This window comes from Lemur catta, unplaced genomic scaffold (assembly GCF_020740605.2).
Source record: "Lemur catta isolate mLemCat1 unplaced genomic scaffold, mLemCat1.pri scaffold_53_ctg1, whole genome shotgun sequence".
Lineage (NCBI taxonomy): Eukaryota > Metazoa > Chordata > Mammalia > Primates > Lemuridae > Lemur > Lemur catta.
In genome coordinates, this window is record NW_025423858.1 from 1,030,346 (window position 1) to 1,047,656 (window position 17,311).

A 17,311-nucleotide genomic window follows, 5' to 3' on the forward strand; every position below is an offset into this window, starting at 1 on the left:
CAAGGTGAATGAGACACACCCTGCTTTGAGGAGCTCCGACTGGAAGATAGGGCCATCCAGGGCACAGGTGACTGTGGTGGGAATCAGACATGTGGTGGAGACGGGGTAGAAATCTGGGAAGGGGTGGGAAAAAGCTCCGTGGAGTGACGGGCCTCTGGGCTGGGGCTTAGAGGTGAAGCACATCTCACCTGGGCACAGTGCAGGGGACAGGTCTTCTGAGGATGGAACTGCTGGAGCCAGGCTCAGACGGCAGGGCCAGGTGTGTCCAGGGTCAGAGAACTCCAGTTTGACTGGGTGTTCTCAGAGTCTCCTTTGGTACTGGGACATCTGATGTGGTCACGAGGCCCAGGCCACAGACCGAACCCTCCTCTGGCTCCAGGAGGTCGGCAGGAGCCAGGAGGGGACATGGCTGCTTGGACTCCCCACAAGCCACACTGGGGGCCCAGAAGACTCAGCTGTGAGGTGTGACGGAAGATGGGGCATGGATGTGCTCTGGCTGCACCTATGTTCTCAGGGCCCCCCGCCAAGCACTTCTCACCCCTCAAGCCAGGGGCCCCAACTGAAGTTTTGGGGGGAAGCCACAGCCCACAGCTGAGTGAAAAAACTGGGCACAGACTCTGATAGGAGCACACCCTGATTTTGTCAACCCATGTCAGTTTATTTTCCCTCACCCCAGAAAGTTCAAGGCAAAATTGAGCACAAGCTGAGGTCCAGGCTCTGAAAGAAATCCAGGTGTTTCCCTGTAGGAGCACGTCGTAAAACCAGCACACACTCCGGGCCCCAGATGCCCACTCCTTCCTACCAGGGGAGCCCGTTCATGTTCTCGGTGAGAAGGCACCTCCCGGAGGTGGCCACCATGCAGCATCTGATGTGACTCAGTGCCCCTTAGGCCGCTGTGTCAGCTGGGCCAGCTCCCTCCCATGCTCAAACTGCTGTTGGCCGCCTCATGGAGCAGGGACAGCTCCCACTCCAGGTCTTCAATCCTCTGAGCGAGGTGGACTCTCCTCACCTCCAGCTCCAGGGCCTGGTGGCTCTTCAGGGCCCAGGGTCCCAGCTTCTCTCCATATGGGCCACTTGTCTCCAGTGGGTGAAGTTTATCTTCCTGCCACTCACAAGGGGAGATGCTGGGAGCCACCTGGGAATGACAGATGCACAACATGGACAGGTGACCCCTGAACGCTCTCAGCTCACTCTACCCTGAGCCCTCTCTGTGGTCTTGGCCCTGACTTTTGTCATTTAGACACTCTCTAGGCACCAACATCCACCCCAAACATGGGAATATGCCAGTGAGCTCCCTCCAGGAACTGACCTCATGATTAACAAATGAAGACACAGTGTTCACAAGTTTCTGTCACCACAGTAATGCGCAACAGTGGCCAACTATATCATTATACAATTGTCATGTTTAATAATTTAGAATGATTATTGAATAATTAAATCTCAGCATATTTTATAATCCCTCATCTAATCCTAATTTTCCCTTCCTTAAAACCAGGGATATTTGTATAGAATGTATTTTTAAGGATGATCACCTGTTACTTTATCCTCAACGAGTCATGCTCTTCTGGCCCCTCAGTGCAGCTGAGGACAGGCTGCTGCAGCTACCTAGTCCCTCTGCTGTCGAGCTACCTTCACGGCTGCCCGTCTGAGGTGGACGGAGGGCGGGTTCACAGAGGAACTGACCCCTCAGCTTAGAGCAAACGCTGTGGAGGAAGTCCAGATAAAGCTCAGGGCAAGAATGATTGGTGCGATGAGATGACAGGAAGCCAGCATCTGCATTTGGGTTTCCCGAGGGGACTCACCTCTGGGGCTCAGGGACCCTGGAAGGCCATGAGAGACACAGTTCCCGCAGCCTCACTGGGAAGGGCATCTGTGCCTCTCGTGGCCAGTCCTTGGGCCACACCCTGCCTTGTGTGCTCACAAGAGAAATGTCCCCTCAGCTGTTTGTGAACACAGGTGCCCTTCCTTATCGTTTCTGTACTGAGAGGTCAGTTTGACCAAGAAGAGTTGATATTCCAGATCTTCAGACATCAAGACCCAGATACCCACGATGTTCTCCTGAAACTCTCCATATTGAGGGACCAACCTGACTTTCCCTGCTGAGTAAGAATGAGAAGAAAACCTGCCCCTTGGCCCGGACTCCTGGGGTCACTGTGGCAGAGGGTGTTCCCTGGCAGGGGAAGAGGGGATTCTGTGGTATTTCAAGGTATCCCAGCCCAGACACCCACACTGGGAAGGCGGATGTGAAAAGGTGCCTACCCATGCCCCTCCGCCACCCAGGGTGCTTCACTAATTTTAGCAACGCACGGACGAGGCTGGGACAAGTGAGGCCCTGGGCTTCAGTGTGAAAGTCCAGGGGCCCAGAACAGAGGATTAAACATGACCCGATAGCAAAGTGGGGACAGGACACACAGTTAGAGATAAATGACATAAAAGGTGCCAGAAACTTCAAGTCTGGTTGAATAGTATCTTATACAGTATGAAAACAATCAAACTGGTGAACTAACACCCAAAGACTGGCTGTCAGCTTTAGCAAATAAAGTTGGCTTTTTTGCTTTACTTTTTCTTTTTTTTTTTTTTTTTTGAGACAGAGTCTCGCTTTGTTGCCCGGGCTAGAGTGAGTGCTGTGGCATCAGCCTAGCTCACAGCAACCTCAGACTTCTGGGCTTAAGCGATCCTCCTGCCTCAGCCTCCCGAGTAGCTGGGACTACAGGCATGCGCCACCATGCCCGGCTAATTTTTTCTATAGAGATTTTTAGTTGGCCATATAATTTCTTTCTATTTTTTTAGTAGTCATGGGGTCTCGCTCTTGCTGAGGCTGGTCTCGAACACCTGACCTCGAGCAATCCACCCGCCTCAGCCTCCCAGAGTGCTAGGACTACAGACGTGAGCCACCGCGCCAGGCCTTGCTTTACTTTTTCTATATTTTTAAGGAAATAAAGTTATCTTGAGCTCAGTGCAGACACAATGGCATGATCACTTCTATCTTTCATCCTCCTTTCTTCTCCATCCTTTCATGTGTCTGCAGCTAGGACAGGGAACAGCCTGGATGGAAGATGCATCTTGCAGAAAGCTCCTGGTCCCAGAGGTGTGCACTATTAATTAGGCTACATCTACAACAGCCATTGTTAGTGCTCCTTTTCCATGCCCGTCCTCAGTATTTTCAGGCTGTGAATTAACTTAGAGAGTTCCAACCTAATCTGACGGTGTGGGCTTCCCTGTCTCCAGCCCCAGCTCTAAGCTTTCCATTCATGAAACCAACAAAACAGAACCTGACTTTGACTGGCGGACATTCTGGTCAGAGCTGGCTATTGCAGTCCCAACACCTCTCTGTGGAAGGGGCCGTGACTCCATGGGTCCGACCCCCCTGGACACCTTAGGAGCTGAGATGCTCGTCTGCTGGGCTTACCACAAATGTGCAGCATTCACCTGGGGGCAGTGGGTCTGGCTCATCCTCCTCTTTCTGGAGCTCCAGGGCTGGAGAAGAGAGCTGGAAGAACTCCTCATTCACCTCATGCACAGTGTCTTCCACATGCCATATCTTTCTCTAGAAACAAGGAACATGTGGTCTTTATTACTTTCATTTGTATTCTAAGATCATTGAAAATTTCTTGTGCTCCTACTCCATGATTGACAGCGGGGTCAGTGCAGGGCACACAGACTCAGAGTCAGGTGCTGCTCTCGGACAGCTGAGCATCTGAAGGCAAGGGGAGCCAGACCTGCAGCCCAGCACAGCAAAGCAGTAAAGCTAATTGTAGAGAGATACACCAGGCACTGCAGGAGCAAAAAGCAAGACACCTAGTCCAGGAAGGATGGTCAGGGAGAGCTTTCTGGAGGAGGGAATGTCTCAGCTGAATATTAAAAGTTGGACAGGAGTTAGCAGGGTGGAGAGAGGGAGAAGAGCATTTTAGGCATTTGAGTAAACACAGGCATGAGAGAGTATAGGTAACATTGATCTATTTGTCCATCTATTCATTTGTCCACCCATTCGTTCATCCATCCATTCATCTAACCTTTCATAAATGAACTGAACCATCCATCTACCCATATATCCATCTAGCCACCAACCCACTCGGTTATTTGTCCATCCATATATCCACCCATCTATCCACCCACCCACCCATTCTCTACCCAGCTATCTATCTATGCTTCCATCCATAAGTATAGAAAGACTTACTATGAACCCAGTGTGTATCAAGACAATGGTCAGTTATGGGACACTATTAGGAAACTTCCATGGAGTTTATAAGCTGTGAAGAAAGGCAGACATATGGCAAGAAATTACATGTGAAGGGGGTTATGTGAGTGGATGTTTGGGTTGCAGTGGGGATTAATTAAAGTTCATTTGGCAGTAGCATAGAATTTGTCAGGAAAAGTGTCAAGAGATGATGCTAGAGAAATGAGGGTGGCGTGCTTTTCTTACATTGTGGGGTCATCTAAAGGCCAATTTGGTAGAACCTTTCTTATGAATAGAACCTTCATTTTCTAGGGAGGGTCAATTTGCCCAGCTGAAATATGATTTATCTCAGACTCTCCATAAGATAGAGATGATCATGTGGCCAGTTTTGGCCAAAAAGATGTAAAAGGCAGTGTTGCCGGCCTCTAAATGATGGCTTTGTTGTCAGGCTGGCCTCATAAAATGACTGCCAGCAGCACGCATGCTGGCTACTCCTTCACATCCAATGGCAGAGCAAAGGCCAAGGACAGTTGTTAGAACCGGTGGTTCTAAAACCATATGGTCTCAAGTTTCACTCTGACTGGGCCACCCCGATCCAATTTATGTAACTAGGAAAGTGCCATTCCCTGATTGACTTACATCTGCGTCAATCACTATGACAGGGAAATGGGATTATTCCAAGTGGTTTAGAGCAACCAGAGCCCTCCTCTGGATCTGAAGATGAGGTTTCCACTTCTAAACACCATGGCTGTCACTCGAGGGAACTGAAAATGGATGGTAGAACAACTTCAATGTTTGCTACAATTAAAAAAATAATTTTTAGCTATTTAGTGCAGTGTTCCTCGTTGCCTTTTTTTCATTTTAAAGTTATCACTTATTTTACTACATTAGACACTTTCCAAATAAAATATCATGCTTTAGCATCCACAGGCAGGCATAGCTTAGAGTGAATTAATGGAAGCCAAGACATTAGCAACAATTTCAGAATATCCAGGTTGGCGGTCTTGTCTTCTCTCTCCAATTCCCCTGATTTTTCTCTCCCTCCATTTTCTCAATGATCTTTTGTTTTCCCTTTCCTTCCACTTATAATCCTGTTTTTCTCCTCTCAATATGACTTTTAACATATGCAAACATAACTGGATGTATAGTTAGACATTTGCCTACCTCCCACAAGTTTAGCTAAAGCCTCAAAGCTGTTGACACAGGTGACAATGTCCTCCCACAGAGGAACTACACATGCCCTCTCAGGAGTTATTCAGAGGAAGCCAAAATCATCCATTGCTCATGTCCCCGGCATCCTGTGAAAGAGAAAAATAGAGATTCATTAGAAACACAGTTCTACAGAGGTGAATTTATAGGTAGAGATGAGACAGGGATGGTCTCATCACCCCCCAGAGCCAACTGAGGAAGACTTTCAAGTGACTCACTCAGAGAGTGCCGGTGCTTGGCAGAAGGGGGAGCTAGTATCTTATTCTCCAAATGGATATATACCAAGAGCCACAGTCTAGGAGTTTGGAGGGTGAAACAGGAGAAGAAAGAAGAGAGTAAAAGAACAAATATTGCCCATCCTTCCCACCGCTGAACCTCAAGCTTTAGGGGCAGGGTTGAGCTGGGCTGAGGGTGGAGAGCTTACAGGAAACCTTTAAGTTGTATGCAGGATGGAAAGTTGGACTGAACTGGGCTTTCTAATACCTGAAAACACCACTCTTCAATAATATCCCCAAAAGGCCCCGCCGAAGCTTTTTTCAAGAATTGAGAAAGAAAAGTCCAAAAGAATACCATTTTAAGTTAGTTGCGGAAACATTCCTTAAAATTTTACATTACCTTTTTAATGCGAAGAAAAAGGTAGTTTCCTAATTCTACTCTACTGAATTCAGTTATTTATTAAGCAGGAGGAGTGGCTGCCTGAGCCCACAGAGAGATGGAGCTGAGCTTCTCTGGCTTGTGCCCTGGACACCAGCAGGGGAGGAAGCCCAGCACTGCTGGGCACAGAGCAGAACGTACGTAAACAGCTCACTACCCCTGGGAAATGGCAAATATTTAGCACATATGAAATATTTCCATTTCAGAATTCTGACAAGCAGAATTGTAATATACATAATATCCAAATTACTTCTGACTGGTAGAATTGTGTGGAATAAAGTAGAATTTTTCCATTGAGTCTTTTGGCAAAACATGGAATTACCTTCCTGTAGGAAAAGAAATTCACTTGGGATCAATGAAATCAGCCTTAAGAGTGTAGAGAATGTATTTGAACAAAATTATTATTAGGCTAAAATGAATATGGATAAATACCTGATAGAAAATAATCACCAAGGCCAGGCACGGTGGCTCACGCCTGTAATCCTAGCACTCTGGGAGGCCAAGGTGAGAGGATTGCTGGAGCTCAGGAGTTCGAGACCAGCTTGAGCGAGAGCCAGACCCCCTCTGTACTAAAAATAGAAAAATTAACTGGGCATAGCGTCTGTAGTCCCAGCCACTCTGGAGGCTGCAGCAGGAGGATCGTTTGAGCTCAGGAGTTTGAGGCTGTGGTGAGCTATGACGAGGCCATTGCACTCTAGCCCAGGTGACAGAGAGAAACCCTGTCTCAAACAAAACAAAAAAAAAACCCACATTACTCACTTGGTATGATTTATACTCAAAACATCCCTATCACTTTGAATCCATTATATTTGAAATCTCCAAACAACTTTCAAATATTGAAAAAAGACACATGCCAGAGCTCCTGCCTAGTAACTTCCAAAGTGGAGAGTTTATGGATAATTCATTCTAACATTCCGTAAGCAGGTAGCATACCCGCGTACATTATGACGGTGGAAAACATGAAAGGGAAAAGCCAGCGACAGCACTGCTCATTCACAGTCAGCGCAGCAGTGGGCTGGTGACAGTTTTCTAGGTGACTCTCAGGGAGGCTCCAACCCGGCGGCGCTGGGTCAACGTGATTCCTTAACCCTGGCCCTTACAACTACACACCACTGTGATGCGCTCCGAAGCTGATTACAAAAACCTGACTGCTTGGGCACATCAAGTACTTGGGCGTCCTTTTATATTTTTCTCCCACGGAACACGAAGCCTGACACCTGAAACTCGTCTAACCTTGTTCGGGGGCTTTGGAGTTTTTATTACTTTTAAAGCCCACTGGGCATAGATTCAGTTTCGTGTGTGCTGTGTATGCAAGACCAACCCATCTCCCGCATGCACGGGGAAGAACGCCTGACAATCAAGCGGCTCCGTCTCCCGAGTAACTTTTTTATCGGTTAGTCCTGAAATTCCCACAGGCAGCAAACGTCAAGCACCGGCCTGGCCACGCGCACAGACCGGGCCCTGGCGCCTCCCGGGCGGATCTGTCCACCCTGGTCCCGCCCGGCCCAGCCCAGGCCCGCTCCGCCCGGGGCCCTGACCCGCGCCCCCCTCGCTGGCCCCGGCGCAGCAGGGCGCCTCGTCGCGAGCGCGTGTCTCCCCCGACCGCCCGCCGCGCGTGTCCCGAAGCCGTCCCGGCCCGCGCCCGCCCGCCGTCCCCACCCGGGTCGCACCCACGCCTGGCCTGGCGGCCGCACCCCGGTCCCCCATCCGAGGCCCCCGCAACTCCCCCAGAGGCCGCGCCCGGAGCCCGTGGCGCTCCCGGAAGGGGGTCCCGTGGGGGACTGAGCTCGCAGCGTCCTCTCCTCTCCAGACACCTTCTCCTCCAGCCGCGCTCACCTGGCCGGCTCCCGCCGAGGGGCCGCCCGCCCGCACCCCGGGCCGCGGCGGGAGCGGGGCTCGGTGGGTCCGCAGTCGTCACGGCGCGGGGCGGGGGCTCCCTCCCGCCGGTCAGGCCCGCCCTTGAGTTTGACCTTTCCCCCCAGCCTGGCTGTGGGGAGAGGCCGAGCGGGCTCGTGCATGTCTCTGTGTGCGTGCGCGCTACCGGGCAAGGGGCCAGGGTCGCTCCCTGATGCCGGCGTCATTGCCATGGCAACGGCAGCCCATACCCCCCCCCCCAGTTTTCCAATTCCTGTCCCCGCCCACCGTGTGCGTCCCTGTGCCTCTTGTGCTCTCTCACAGGAACGCACGCACTCTCAGAGCACTGGGGCGTTGGGAGGTCATCTGGGCCTCCTCGCTCCCGGTCCCTCTATCTCCGCCTCTCGAAGTTCGACCAATCCGGTGAGGAGGAGGTGTGGGCGGGGCGGGCTCGGTTCCCAGAGAGGTGTGAAAAATTTCCCGATGCCGAGTGAAAACTGTTCCAGAGTGACAGAGCATGTCCAGTAGCAAAAGGGCGCGCTGGAGGCCAGTTTAGGGAAGAAGAGGAGGTGGCGGCATCGGGGTAGGTGGGAGAAATGTTAGGGCAGGTACTCTGCTGTCAGATTCGGACCCTGTGGATTGGAATGTAGCTCCGCCGCATCTGGCTGTGTGACCTGGGGCGTGCTCCTTAAACACTGAACTGCACGTCCCGGGTAAAATGGGGTTGGTGAGTAAAATCGACTGCTGTTCTTCCAAGGATCGAAAGAGAGAATGTGGGAAACGCCTCACCTGGCAAAGGGTAGAACCTAAACGCCTGGGTATTATTATGGAGCCCACATCCTCCGTATTTCACAGATGGAGGGGACAGGGGACTTAGTCAAAACTTAAGGGACTCGTTCCAGGTCAGGTAGTGGCAGAGAGCCAGGCTTCAAGTTCAGTAATCCTCGTCCTACGTAGCCTGTCTTGTGCGGGGGCATCACAAATCCCGTGTGATCTGTGCGTCACTTCGTAGTCTTGCCTCCTTCCCAGCCCCGCGAAGGTTTAAAATTCCGCACATAGGGTTGAACAGCTTTGGGGCAACTTTTAGAAATTCAGCTTCTGAATTTGCCCCTGAACGACCAGCAGAACGGTGCTTTCCTCAATTTCCTTGGGGCCGCTGCATTTCTTCTAAAGTTTTGGTTAAAGCGTAAACACAGTAGCAGGGACCTCCAGGACCTCCACAATCCCTAGCTAGTGGAGGGAAGGTAACTCGGTTAACCAACATTTACCTAACATCCACCAAGCAGCAAATGTATTGAGCACCCTAATGCTTACCCACACCCTAATCCCTAACCCTAACCCTAGTTCTAACCCTAACCCATTCACCATTGTTTCTTAGGCCTGAGTACTACTCCATGGTATACATATACCACATTTTATTAACCCACTCATGTATTCACGTGCACTTGGGTTGTTAACACCTCTTCGCAATTGTGAATTTTGCTGCAATAAACATTTGAATGCAGATGTCTTTTTTATAGAATATCTTTTGTTCTTTTGGGTACATGCCCAGTAATGGGATTGCTGGATCAAATGGTAGGTCTATGGATCTCTTTGAGATATCTCCATATTGCTTACAACAGCGATTGCACTAATTTGCAGTCCCACCAGCACTGTATGAGTGTTCCTATCTCTCTGCATCCACACCAACATGTATTGTTTTGGGACTTTTTGATAAAGGCCATTCTCACTGGAGTTAAGTGATATCTGATTGTGGTTTTGATTTGCATTTCCCTGATGGTTAGAGATGTTGAGCACTTTTTATATGTTTGCTGGTCATTATTCTGTCTTTTGAAAAGTTTCTGTTCATGTCCTTTGCCCATTTATTGATGGGGTTGTTTGATTTTTCCATGTTGATTTTCTTAAGTTCTATATAGATTCTTGTTACCAGCCCTTTATTGGATGTATAGAAAGCAAATATTTTCTCCCATTTTGTAGGCTGTCTATTCACTCTAATGACAGTTTCCTTGGCTGTGCAAAAGCTTTTTAATTTGATCAGATCCAATTTATTTATTTTGGTTGCTGTTGTGATTGCTTTGGGGATCTTCTTCATAAATCCTTTACCTAGGCCAATGTCTAAGAGACTTCCCAACATTTCTTCCAGAATTCTTAAGATTTCATGCCTTAGGTTTAAGTCTTTTATCCAATGTGAGTTGATTTTTGTGAGAGGTGGGGATCTAATTTTAATCTTCTATGTGTGGATATCCAGTTTTCCCAGCACCACTTATTGAATAGAAATTCTTTTCTGCAATGTATGCTTTTGTGTGCTTTGTCGAAGATTAGATGACAATATGAGGATGGTATTATATCTGGGATCTCCGTCCTATTCCAAAAGTCTGTATCTCTGTTCTTGCGCCAGTACTATACTGTTTTGGCTGCTATAGCCTTGTAGTAAAGATTGAAGTCTGGCAGACTGATGCCTCCCAATTTGTTCTTTTTGCTTAAGATTGCTTTGGCTATACAAGGTCTTCTCTGGTTCCAGAAGCAGTGTAGAATTATTTTTCCTAAATCTGTAAAGGATGATGGTGGAATTTTGATATGGATTGCATTAATTGTACAGATCACTTTAAGTAGAATGGACATTTTAACAATATTGATTCTACCAATCCATGAACACGGTAGGGATTTCCATCTGTGCACATCCTCTACACTTTCTCAGTGTTTCATAGGTTCACCCTATACATATCTCTCACCTCGTTATATATATTGTTAAATATTTAATTTTCTTTGATGCTATTGTGAAAGGTGTTACATTTTTTATTTCATTTTTGGCTTGACTGTTATTGGCATATATGAATACCATTGATTTTTGTGCATTAAGTTTGTATCCTGAGACTTCACTAAATTTATATATCAATTCCAGGGGTCTCTTGTTTGAATCCTTGAGATTTTCTAGGTATAATAGCATATCATCAGCAAAGAGTGAGAGTTTGACTTCTTCTGCCCCTGATCAGACACCCTTAATTCCCTTCTCTTGTCTGATTGCTATGACAAGCACTTCCAGCACTATGTTGAATAGAAATGGAGGTAGTGGGCAAACTTGTCTGGTTCCAGTGCTAAGTGGGAATGCTTTCAATTTTTCCCCTTTCAGTATGATATTGGCTGTGGGTTTATCATATATGGCCTTAATAATTTTAAGGAATGTTCCATCTATGCCTATTTTGTTAAGAGTTTTTAACATAAAAGTGCACTGTATTTTATCAAATGATTTTTCTGCATCTATTGAGAGAATCATATGGTCTTTATTCTTTCTTTATTTATGTGGTAAATTACATTTATAGATTTGCATATGTTGAACCATCCCTGCATCCCTGGGATAAAGTGGACCCCACCCCCTGGTCATGGTGAATTACTTTTATAAATGCTCTTGGATTTGGTTTGCTAAAATTTTGTGGAGGATTTTTGCATCTATATTCACCAGTGATTTTCATCTGTAGTTTTCTTTCTTTTGCTACATCTTTTCCTGGCTTTGGCATCAAGGTGATATTGGCTTCACAGAATGAGGTGGGGAGGATATCATCCTTCTCAATGTTGTTGAATAATTTCTGCAGTATAGGTGTGAGTTCTTCTTTGTAAGTTTGGTAAAATTCAGATGTGAATCCATCTGGTCTGGAACATTTTTTTCTTGTTGGAAGACTTTTAATTGCTGCTTCAATTTCTGTGCTTGATATTGGTCTGGTCAGCAATTCTATTTTTTTCTGATTGAGCCTAGGTATGTTCTGTGTAAGCATTTGGAACTTGAAACTTTTCTCTAACTTTAAGACTGTTTCCAAAAGTTAATCAGAAATAAACAAATGAAGGAATGAATGATCAGAAAAATGAAAAGCCTTAGGCAAATTTTATTTCTCCAAGAAGAAAGAGTCATATAAATCAGTGCTTAAAATTAAAATTATAAACAGCTAACATTTTGGCAGTCTGAGGATGTAAAACTGGCTTTCATTTGCAAGACCTACTTAAAAGTCTTTCACATTGTATATTTTTTTTAAAAAAAAATTGGCACATATTTCCATGATGCTTTCTAAAGAATGTCTTCATTTAGATTTGACTCATCAGTGAATCTAGAGAAGAAGCTCTTCCACAGGAGAATATCCAGCAGCATCTGGAAAGGAAAGACAGAGTATTCTTTACCTAACAGATTTCATTGGAACTAAGTGAAAGTGAGTAAAAAAGAGTCAAGAAGTTTATCAGCATGTTAATAATAAAAAATATGTATGTACAAATGTAATATAAAATTATTATTAAATATAATTTGCCTGTAGTTGCACATTGAATTAATTGTCATTGTGGTTAGGTATCAGAGCTTCTGCTTTTCTGAGTCTTCATTCACTTACTCAACAACCATGTGCTAAGGTACTATGACAAGCACTGGTATACAAGGTAAGGATGATAGAGCCACATCATTGACCTCGATAATCATATAGTATACTATGAAAAACAAAACAGACAAATAGGCAATTTCCATGCAGAGTCATAGAGACTATAACAAGTTTAAAAGAAGGCACAATTGGAACACACAGAAGGGCCATATGTCTAAGTCTTCTCTCCAACACTATAAACTTTTTGATGCAGTGATATGGAAGTTGATAGCTGAGAGACAAGGAAAATGTGTGCCAGATAGAGGGCAGCAGCAAATGCAAAGTGCTGGATGTGAGGAGGAATGCTGTAGAATTCTAAGTAGTGGAGTTTAGTGAGATGCTACGGCAAAGGGGCAGAGTAGGTACGTGGTAAGAGATAAGGCTGAATAAACTAACAAGAACCACATTAATATGGGTGCTTTCTCCCATGCTAAGAAATATGGAACTTTTTCTGAGGGCAAAAGTACACCAATGATATAGTGAATGACTCATTTACAATGTCACCTGTCAGGTGACTGCATGTGAACTGCAAGTGCTTGGCTAAATGTTGCTAGTGAATCTGGGGTCTTTTGGCCTGAAGTTGCTAACCTAAAGGTAGAAAGTTGATGATGCCTTGGTTTTCTAAGAATAGTTCCAGTGTGCTGGGTGACACACTGACAGATTCATGAGGATGGCAGGAGTAAATAAAGTGTAGAGCCAGAAAAAAAAAAAGTTACATACACTTCATGAGATTTGTAAAAAGCTATGAAACATGATGATGCAATCACGAGGCACAAGTATACTCTTCAGTATGAATGCTAGTGTTTTCACGTCTTTAATTACATGTGTGGATGAGGAAATATTTAATGCAGTATCTATTAACCAAACAATAGAGAGGAAAGCCACTTGTTTTTTACAGTTGATCTCAGAAATCATTTTGTTAATCTCAATTTCATTCATAAAATTTGACAGGATACCTTCTTCCAGTTCTATAGTTATTTCTTCATAATATTCCTGCCGCATCTCAAATAAGTCAAATACTATTTATAATATTTAGGTAAATCAGATATATTTTCATGAGACGATTGCAAAGACTAAACTTCACTTGAGAAGTGCTTAAATAGAAAAATAATCACAGAAATAAAATAAAATTCCTATTTATTTACATGCAGACAATAGAGAATATATATGTGTGATGCTACTTACATTCATCTAATAAAAAGCACAATTAATATTGGTCTATTGAATATACATCATTTCAAAAGGGTAGCATTTTCTCTTATTAGTACAAAGGGTGCAGAATTCAAGTAAGATTTTCACATGAATGTGTTACTTTGTAATTCTTAGAAAAATCCTGCCTTTTATATAAAAGTATGATGAGTTCTTCTCACTTTGATGGATTTTTCCTTAAAATTAAGTTGCTATAGTCCACTTCTAGAAAATTAAAATTTTAAAATATGCTTTATGCTGCTAACTTTTTAGCTCAAAATCTTAAATATACACATGAGGAAAGTGGCACTATCATAATGTCATGTGAATATTGTGGCAGAGATTAAATAAAAATATTTTGCTGTCTGTATTATGACTAACGTTTTTTCATATGAACACAAAGAGTTCATAAAATTTGCTTGAAAAAAGGAAAAATATGCATTACAGCCAGTTTTCAAACCTAGTTTCTTAGATTCATGATCTTCTAAAATTAGAATAAGGCAAAAAATATATGGTTCTTTAATTGTTACTTTGATTTATTTTCAGAAATTAGTACCAAGTTTCTGAAACATCTGACTACTTATAGATGCAATTATCTACTTGTTTATGAAATGTGTGAAAACATTTCAAACTATATTGTAAATGTTCTCATCTAGAAGTTTCTTATTTAAATCTTTTATATAAAAGATATTGTCCCTCTATCCTCCTGCCTAAGCCTCCCAAGTAGCTGGCACTGCCGTATGCACTGCCGTATGCACTACCGTGCTGAGCCTTTAAAATTCTCCCCCTAGTCAAAAATGGTGAAACATTGAACAAATATCTTAAACTGGGTCAAGTATACTTGAACTATTTTTTTTTCCTAAACAGCTCTACAATTACCGTAGCTTTTCATTGTTGAATACATTTTGAGATTTTCCAGAAATAGATTCTTTGGTGAAATCAAATTTTGGATTGGGATGCTCTTCTTACATCTTCAGGGGACATGGGCACCATGTTTGGCATTCCATGGAGTTCTGGGTAGGAAGAATATAATTGATTCTGTTTGGTCATCATTGCTGTTTAAAGACTCTTGATGGTCTTTGCAATCATAGTCACAATCATTCAAATGATACCAACACAGAGAGACAAAAGTGAATGCCATTTTAAAAATTCAAATGTTTGCTTGATTTAACTATTTAAAAAGTGCTGTGCAATTGCCCATCAACAGGCACATTTTACAGAATTGAGATAAAAATTGTATAATTACCATGGGAATTAAAGATGTATTACTACTTATGTGTAAGAAAAAGACAAATCTTTTAATTTAAAAAGAGAAGTTAATCTTTGTAGTTCTACAGGTTTATTTAATTCATAAAGCTTATTTATCTTGGATTGTTATAAATAATAAACATCCAGATGTGGTTAAGTGTTTGCATGCCAATCATTCCCTTATGATTAAGGGTGGAAAATTTGATATGGTAGAGGAAAACCTTAAAAGTGTTATGAATCACAACCACAGTCAAACTAAAATCAATTAGAAGGAAGCCAAAGCACCTCTCAATATACTTTCTGTTATTAGCCAATAAGATTCAATCTCTAAAATTTAACTTAAATGCAGCTTTTAAAGAAATTTAAAAAGCGTCATTTTCATTACATATATTGAATAGCATTAATATTACTACATGGGTATCTCTTAAAAATGAGAGCTGCAGGGACTTTAAGAAAATGGAAAAATTTCTCTTTCCTCTCTTTATTAACACAGAAAATTATAACCTTTACTTAGCATGCATAGGTCCTTTAAAAAACTCAGTATTTCACCAAATAAAAACAAGTATTATATCAGAATTCGGAAACCCAAAGGAAAGAAGATAATATAACTAACCTCACTCAAGTTGTTCTTCATGCCGGTATGTGAAGTCCATGGGCAGGAAAAAGAGAACGTTGAGTATTCTTTTGAAGTAAATTCTCTGTGAAGACCTAAACCATTATTAAGATTGCCACCAGGAGGTGACTATAGGACTGTCCATGAGTGGTAAAGAAAGTTCTGGTCTCCTGTCTCCACAAAAAGATTGCTACTGAATGCTGCTAGTCTCTCAGTAGTTCTGTGAAGACTGCAAAAGACAAAGTTTAGTAGTTCATTTTTTTCCTAAATGATTCCTCAGTGATTATATTTTTAAAAAGTGACCTTGAGAGAAAATGGAATTTCCCACTAAATAGTGTTTTAACTCGGAAAATGTGTCACAGCATGCCGACTCTGTGCAGTTATAGTTTTGCAATTGTTCTAAAGAAGTATAAGCATTCCTAGGGGAATGTCTGAAAATAGTAATTCAAATGAAGTAAGGAGCAGAGAGAAATGTCTAACAATAATGTGAGGCTTAACAGGTAACACTTGCTGCCTTCTGGAATGGATCTATTTATAACATTCTTGAGGGTGTCATTAGAAATACTTGTATTTAAAGGGTTAGTAAGTGAAACATTACTAACCTATTGGAAATATGTTATTAGCTTGACTATAATGGCCATTCACTATGTGTAAGTAGATCAAAACACAACATTGTACTCCTTAGATACATACAGTAAAATGCTTATCACTAAGAAAAGGTAGAAATTATTGTATTTAGTAAGGCAGTATAAAGAAGTTAATATACTGAGTGCCAGAAACCACCAAGAGTAGCTGCAGTAATTGACTCTTTTGGTTTACTTTGTAATCTTTCAAAAAGTAGATAAACTATTTAGGGACTGGTAACAAGCAATTTTATGACAGCATCATTGTCTAAATTATAAGACTTCAAAAATACTTAGCTGAAAGCCTATTAGGTCAGGTTAATGACATGAGAATATTAAGGGGAAAGAAAGTCATAATAAAACAAAAAAGATGGAGAGATATAAACTGTTCTGGACTACCATTAAAATTATAGTATGTACTTAGCTTTCATGTCCCACTAATGTCATAAACCTGTCTCACTAAAAAGCATGTTTTCAAGGCAAATTAATGAACTAAATTTATTTTCTATTCCATACTTTGACTTACTTTTTAATTTTGTTTGACAAGTATTTTCTAGCTTCCAAGTCTAATTGATAGAGGTGCTTGTATTTTCCCAATTCAATATAATGAAAGACTTCTCAAGAAGTTTTCCTGTTGGAGACTTCAGATTCAAGATCTTTCATTCTGAGTTCCATCTGACTTCTAAGTGAAGTTCTCTGTATTCTTCAGATGCTGCTTGTGCCTGAATCAAATTAAAAGGATACATTTTTAGCAGTGACAACCTGAACAATTCTTGCATATTTGTTTCCTTCACTTTTAAATCAGACAGCCATTTTATTTTACTTTATTTTATTTTATCTTAAATTTTCAAGACAATGTCTCCTTCTGTCACCCAGGTTGGAGTGCAGTGGCCCAATCATAGTTCACTGCAGCCTCAAATTCCTGAGCTCCGCCAATCCTCCTGCCTCTACCTCCTGAGTAGCTGGGACTGCAGGTGTGCACCACCATGCCTGGCACATTTTATTACTTTTTGTAGAGATCGGGTCTCATTATGATGCCCAGGCTGGTATCAAACTCCTGGCCTCAAGTGATCCTCCCACCTCAACCACCCTGGGAGGCATGAGCCACTACACCCAACCTCAGAGAGCAATTTTAAATATGTGACAAAAGAAGCTGAGGTTTAAAACATTTAACATCAATTGTCAACTAAATTGATAATTTCATCTGGCTTATAAAGAATTGAATCATTCCTCAATTACTACTTATGTGATCTGATAATCCAAAGAAAAATAGGAGTAATTTAAAATTTTAAAATTTGAACAATTTAACAGAAATACAATTCAAGAATATGGTACAATTTCTAAATTACAA

At 42.9% G+C, this 17,311-nt stretch overlaps 1 protein-coding gene and 1 long non-coding RNA gene across 6 annotated transcripts in view; both read right to left on the minus strand.

The window, feature by feature from the left end:
* Window positions 1–634: 634 nt before the first annotated feature.
* LOC123629849 lies at window positions 635–7,992 on the minus strand. Of its 5 annotated transcripts, none has more exons than XR_006732324.1 (5): window positions 7,877–7,992; window positions 5,342–5,475; window positions 3,410–3,547; window positions 1,533–1,703; window positions 635–1,135 (listed from the first exon to the last, which is right to left on the minus strand). It is a non-coding gene; the product is annotated as an uncharacterized LOC123629849 (long non-coding RNA). The 5 variants fall into 5 exon arrangements; XR_006732321.1 differs by lacking the exon at window positions 1,533–1,703 and adding an exon at window positions 5,605–5,681 and having other exon boundaries at window positions 7,877–7,989; XR_006732323.1 differs by lacking the exons at window positions 1,533–1,703; window positions 7,877–7,992 and adding exons at window positions 5,605–5,681; window positions 6,473–6,506.
* Window positions 7,993–11,757: 3,765 nt separating this feature from the next.
* Window positions 11,758–17,311, minus strand: part of LOC123629840 (ankyrin repeat domain-containing protein 26-like) — a 46,110-nt gene continuing 40,556 nt past the window's right edge. Inside the window, exons 12-14 of the mRNA XM_045539220.1 lie at window positions 16,487–16,682; window positions 15,338–15,566; window positions 11,758–12,032 (exon numbers count right to left, since the gene is read on the minus strand). Coding sequence (XP_045395176.1) covers window positions 16,643–16,682 — 40 coding nt within the window. The 3' untranslated portion in view covers window positions 11,758–12,032; window positions 15,338–15,566; window positions 16,487–16,642. The remainder of the gene's footprint in view (window positions 12,033–15,337; window positions 15,567–16,486; window positions 16,683–17,311) is intronic.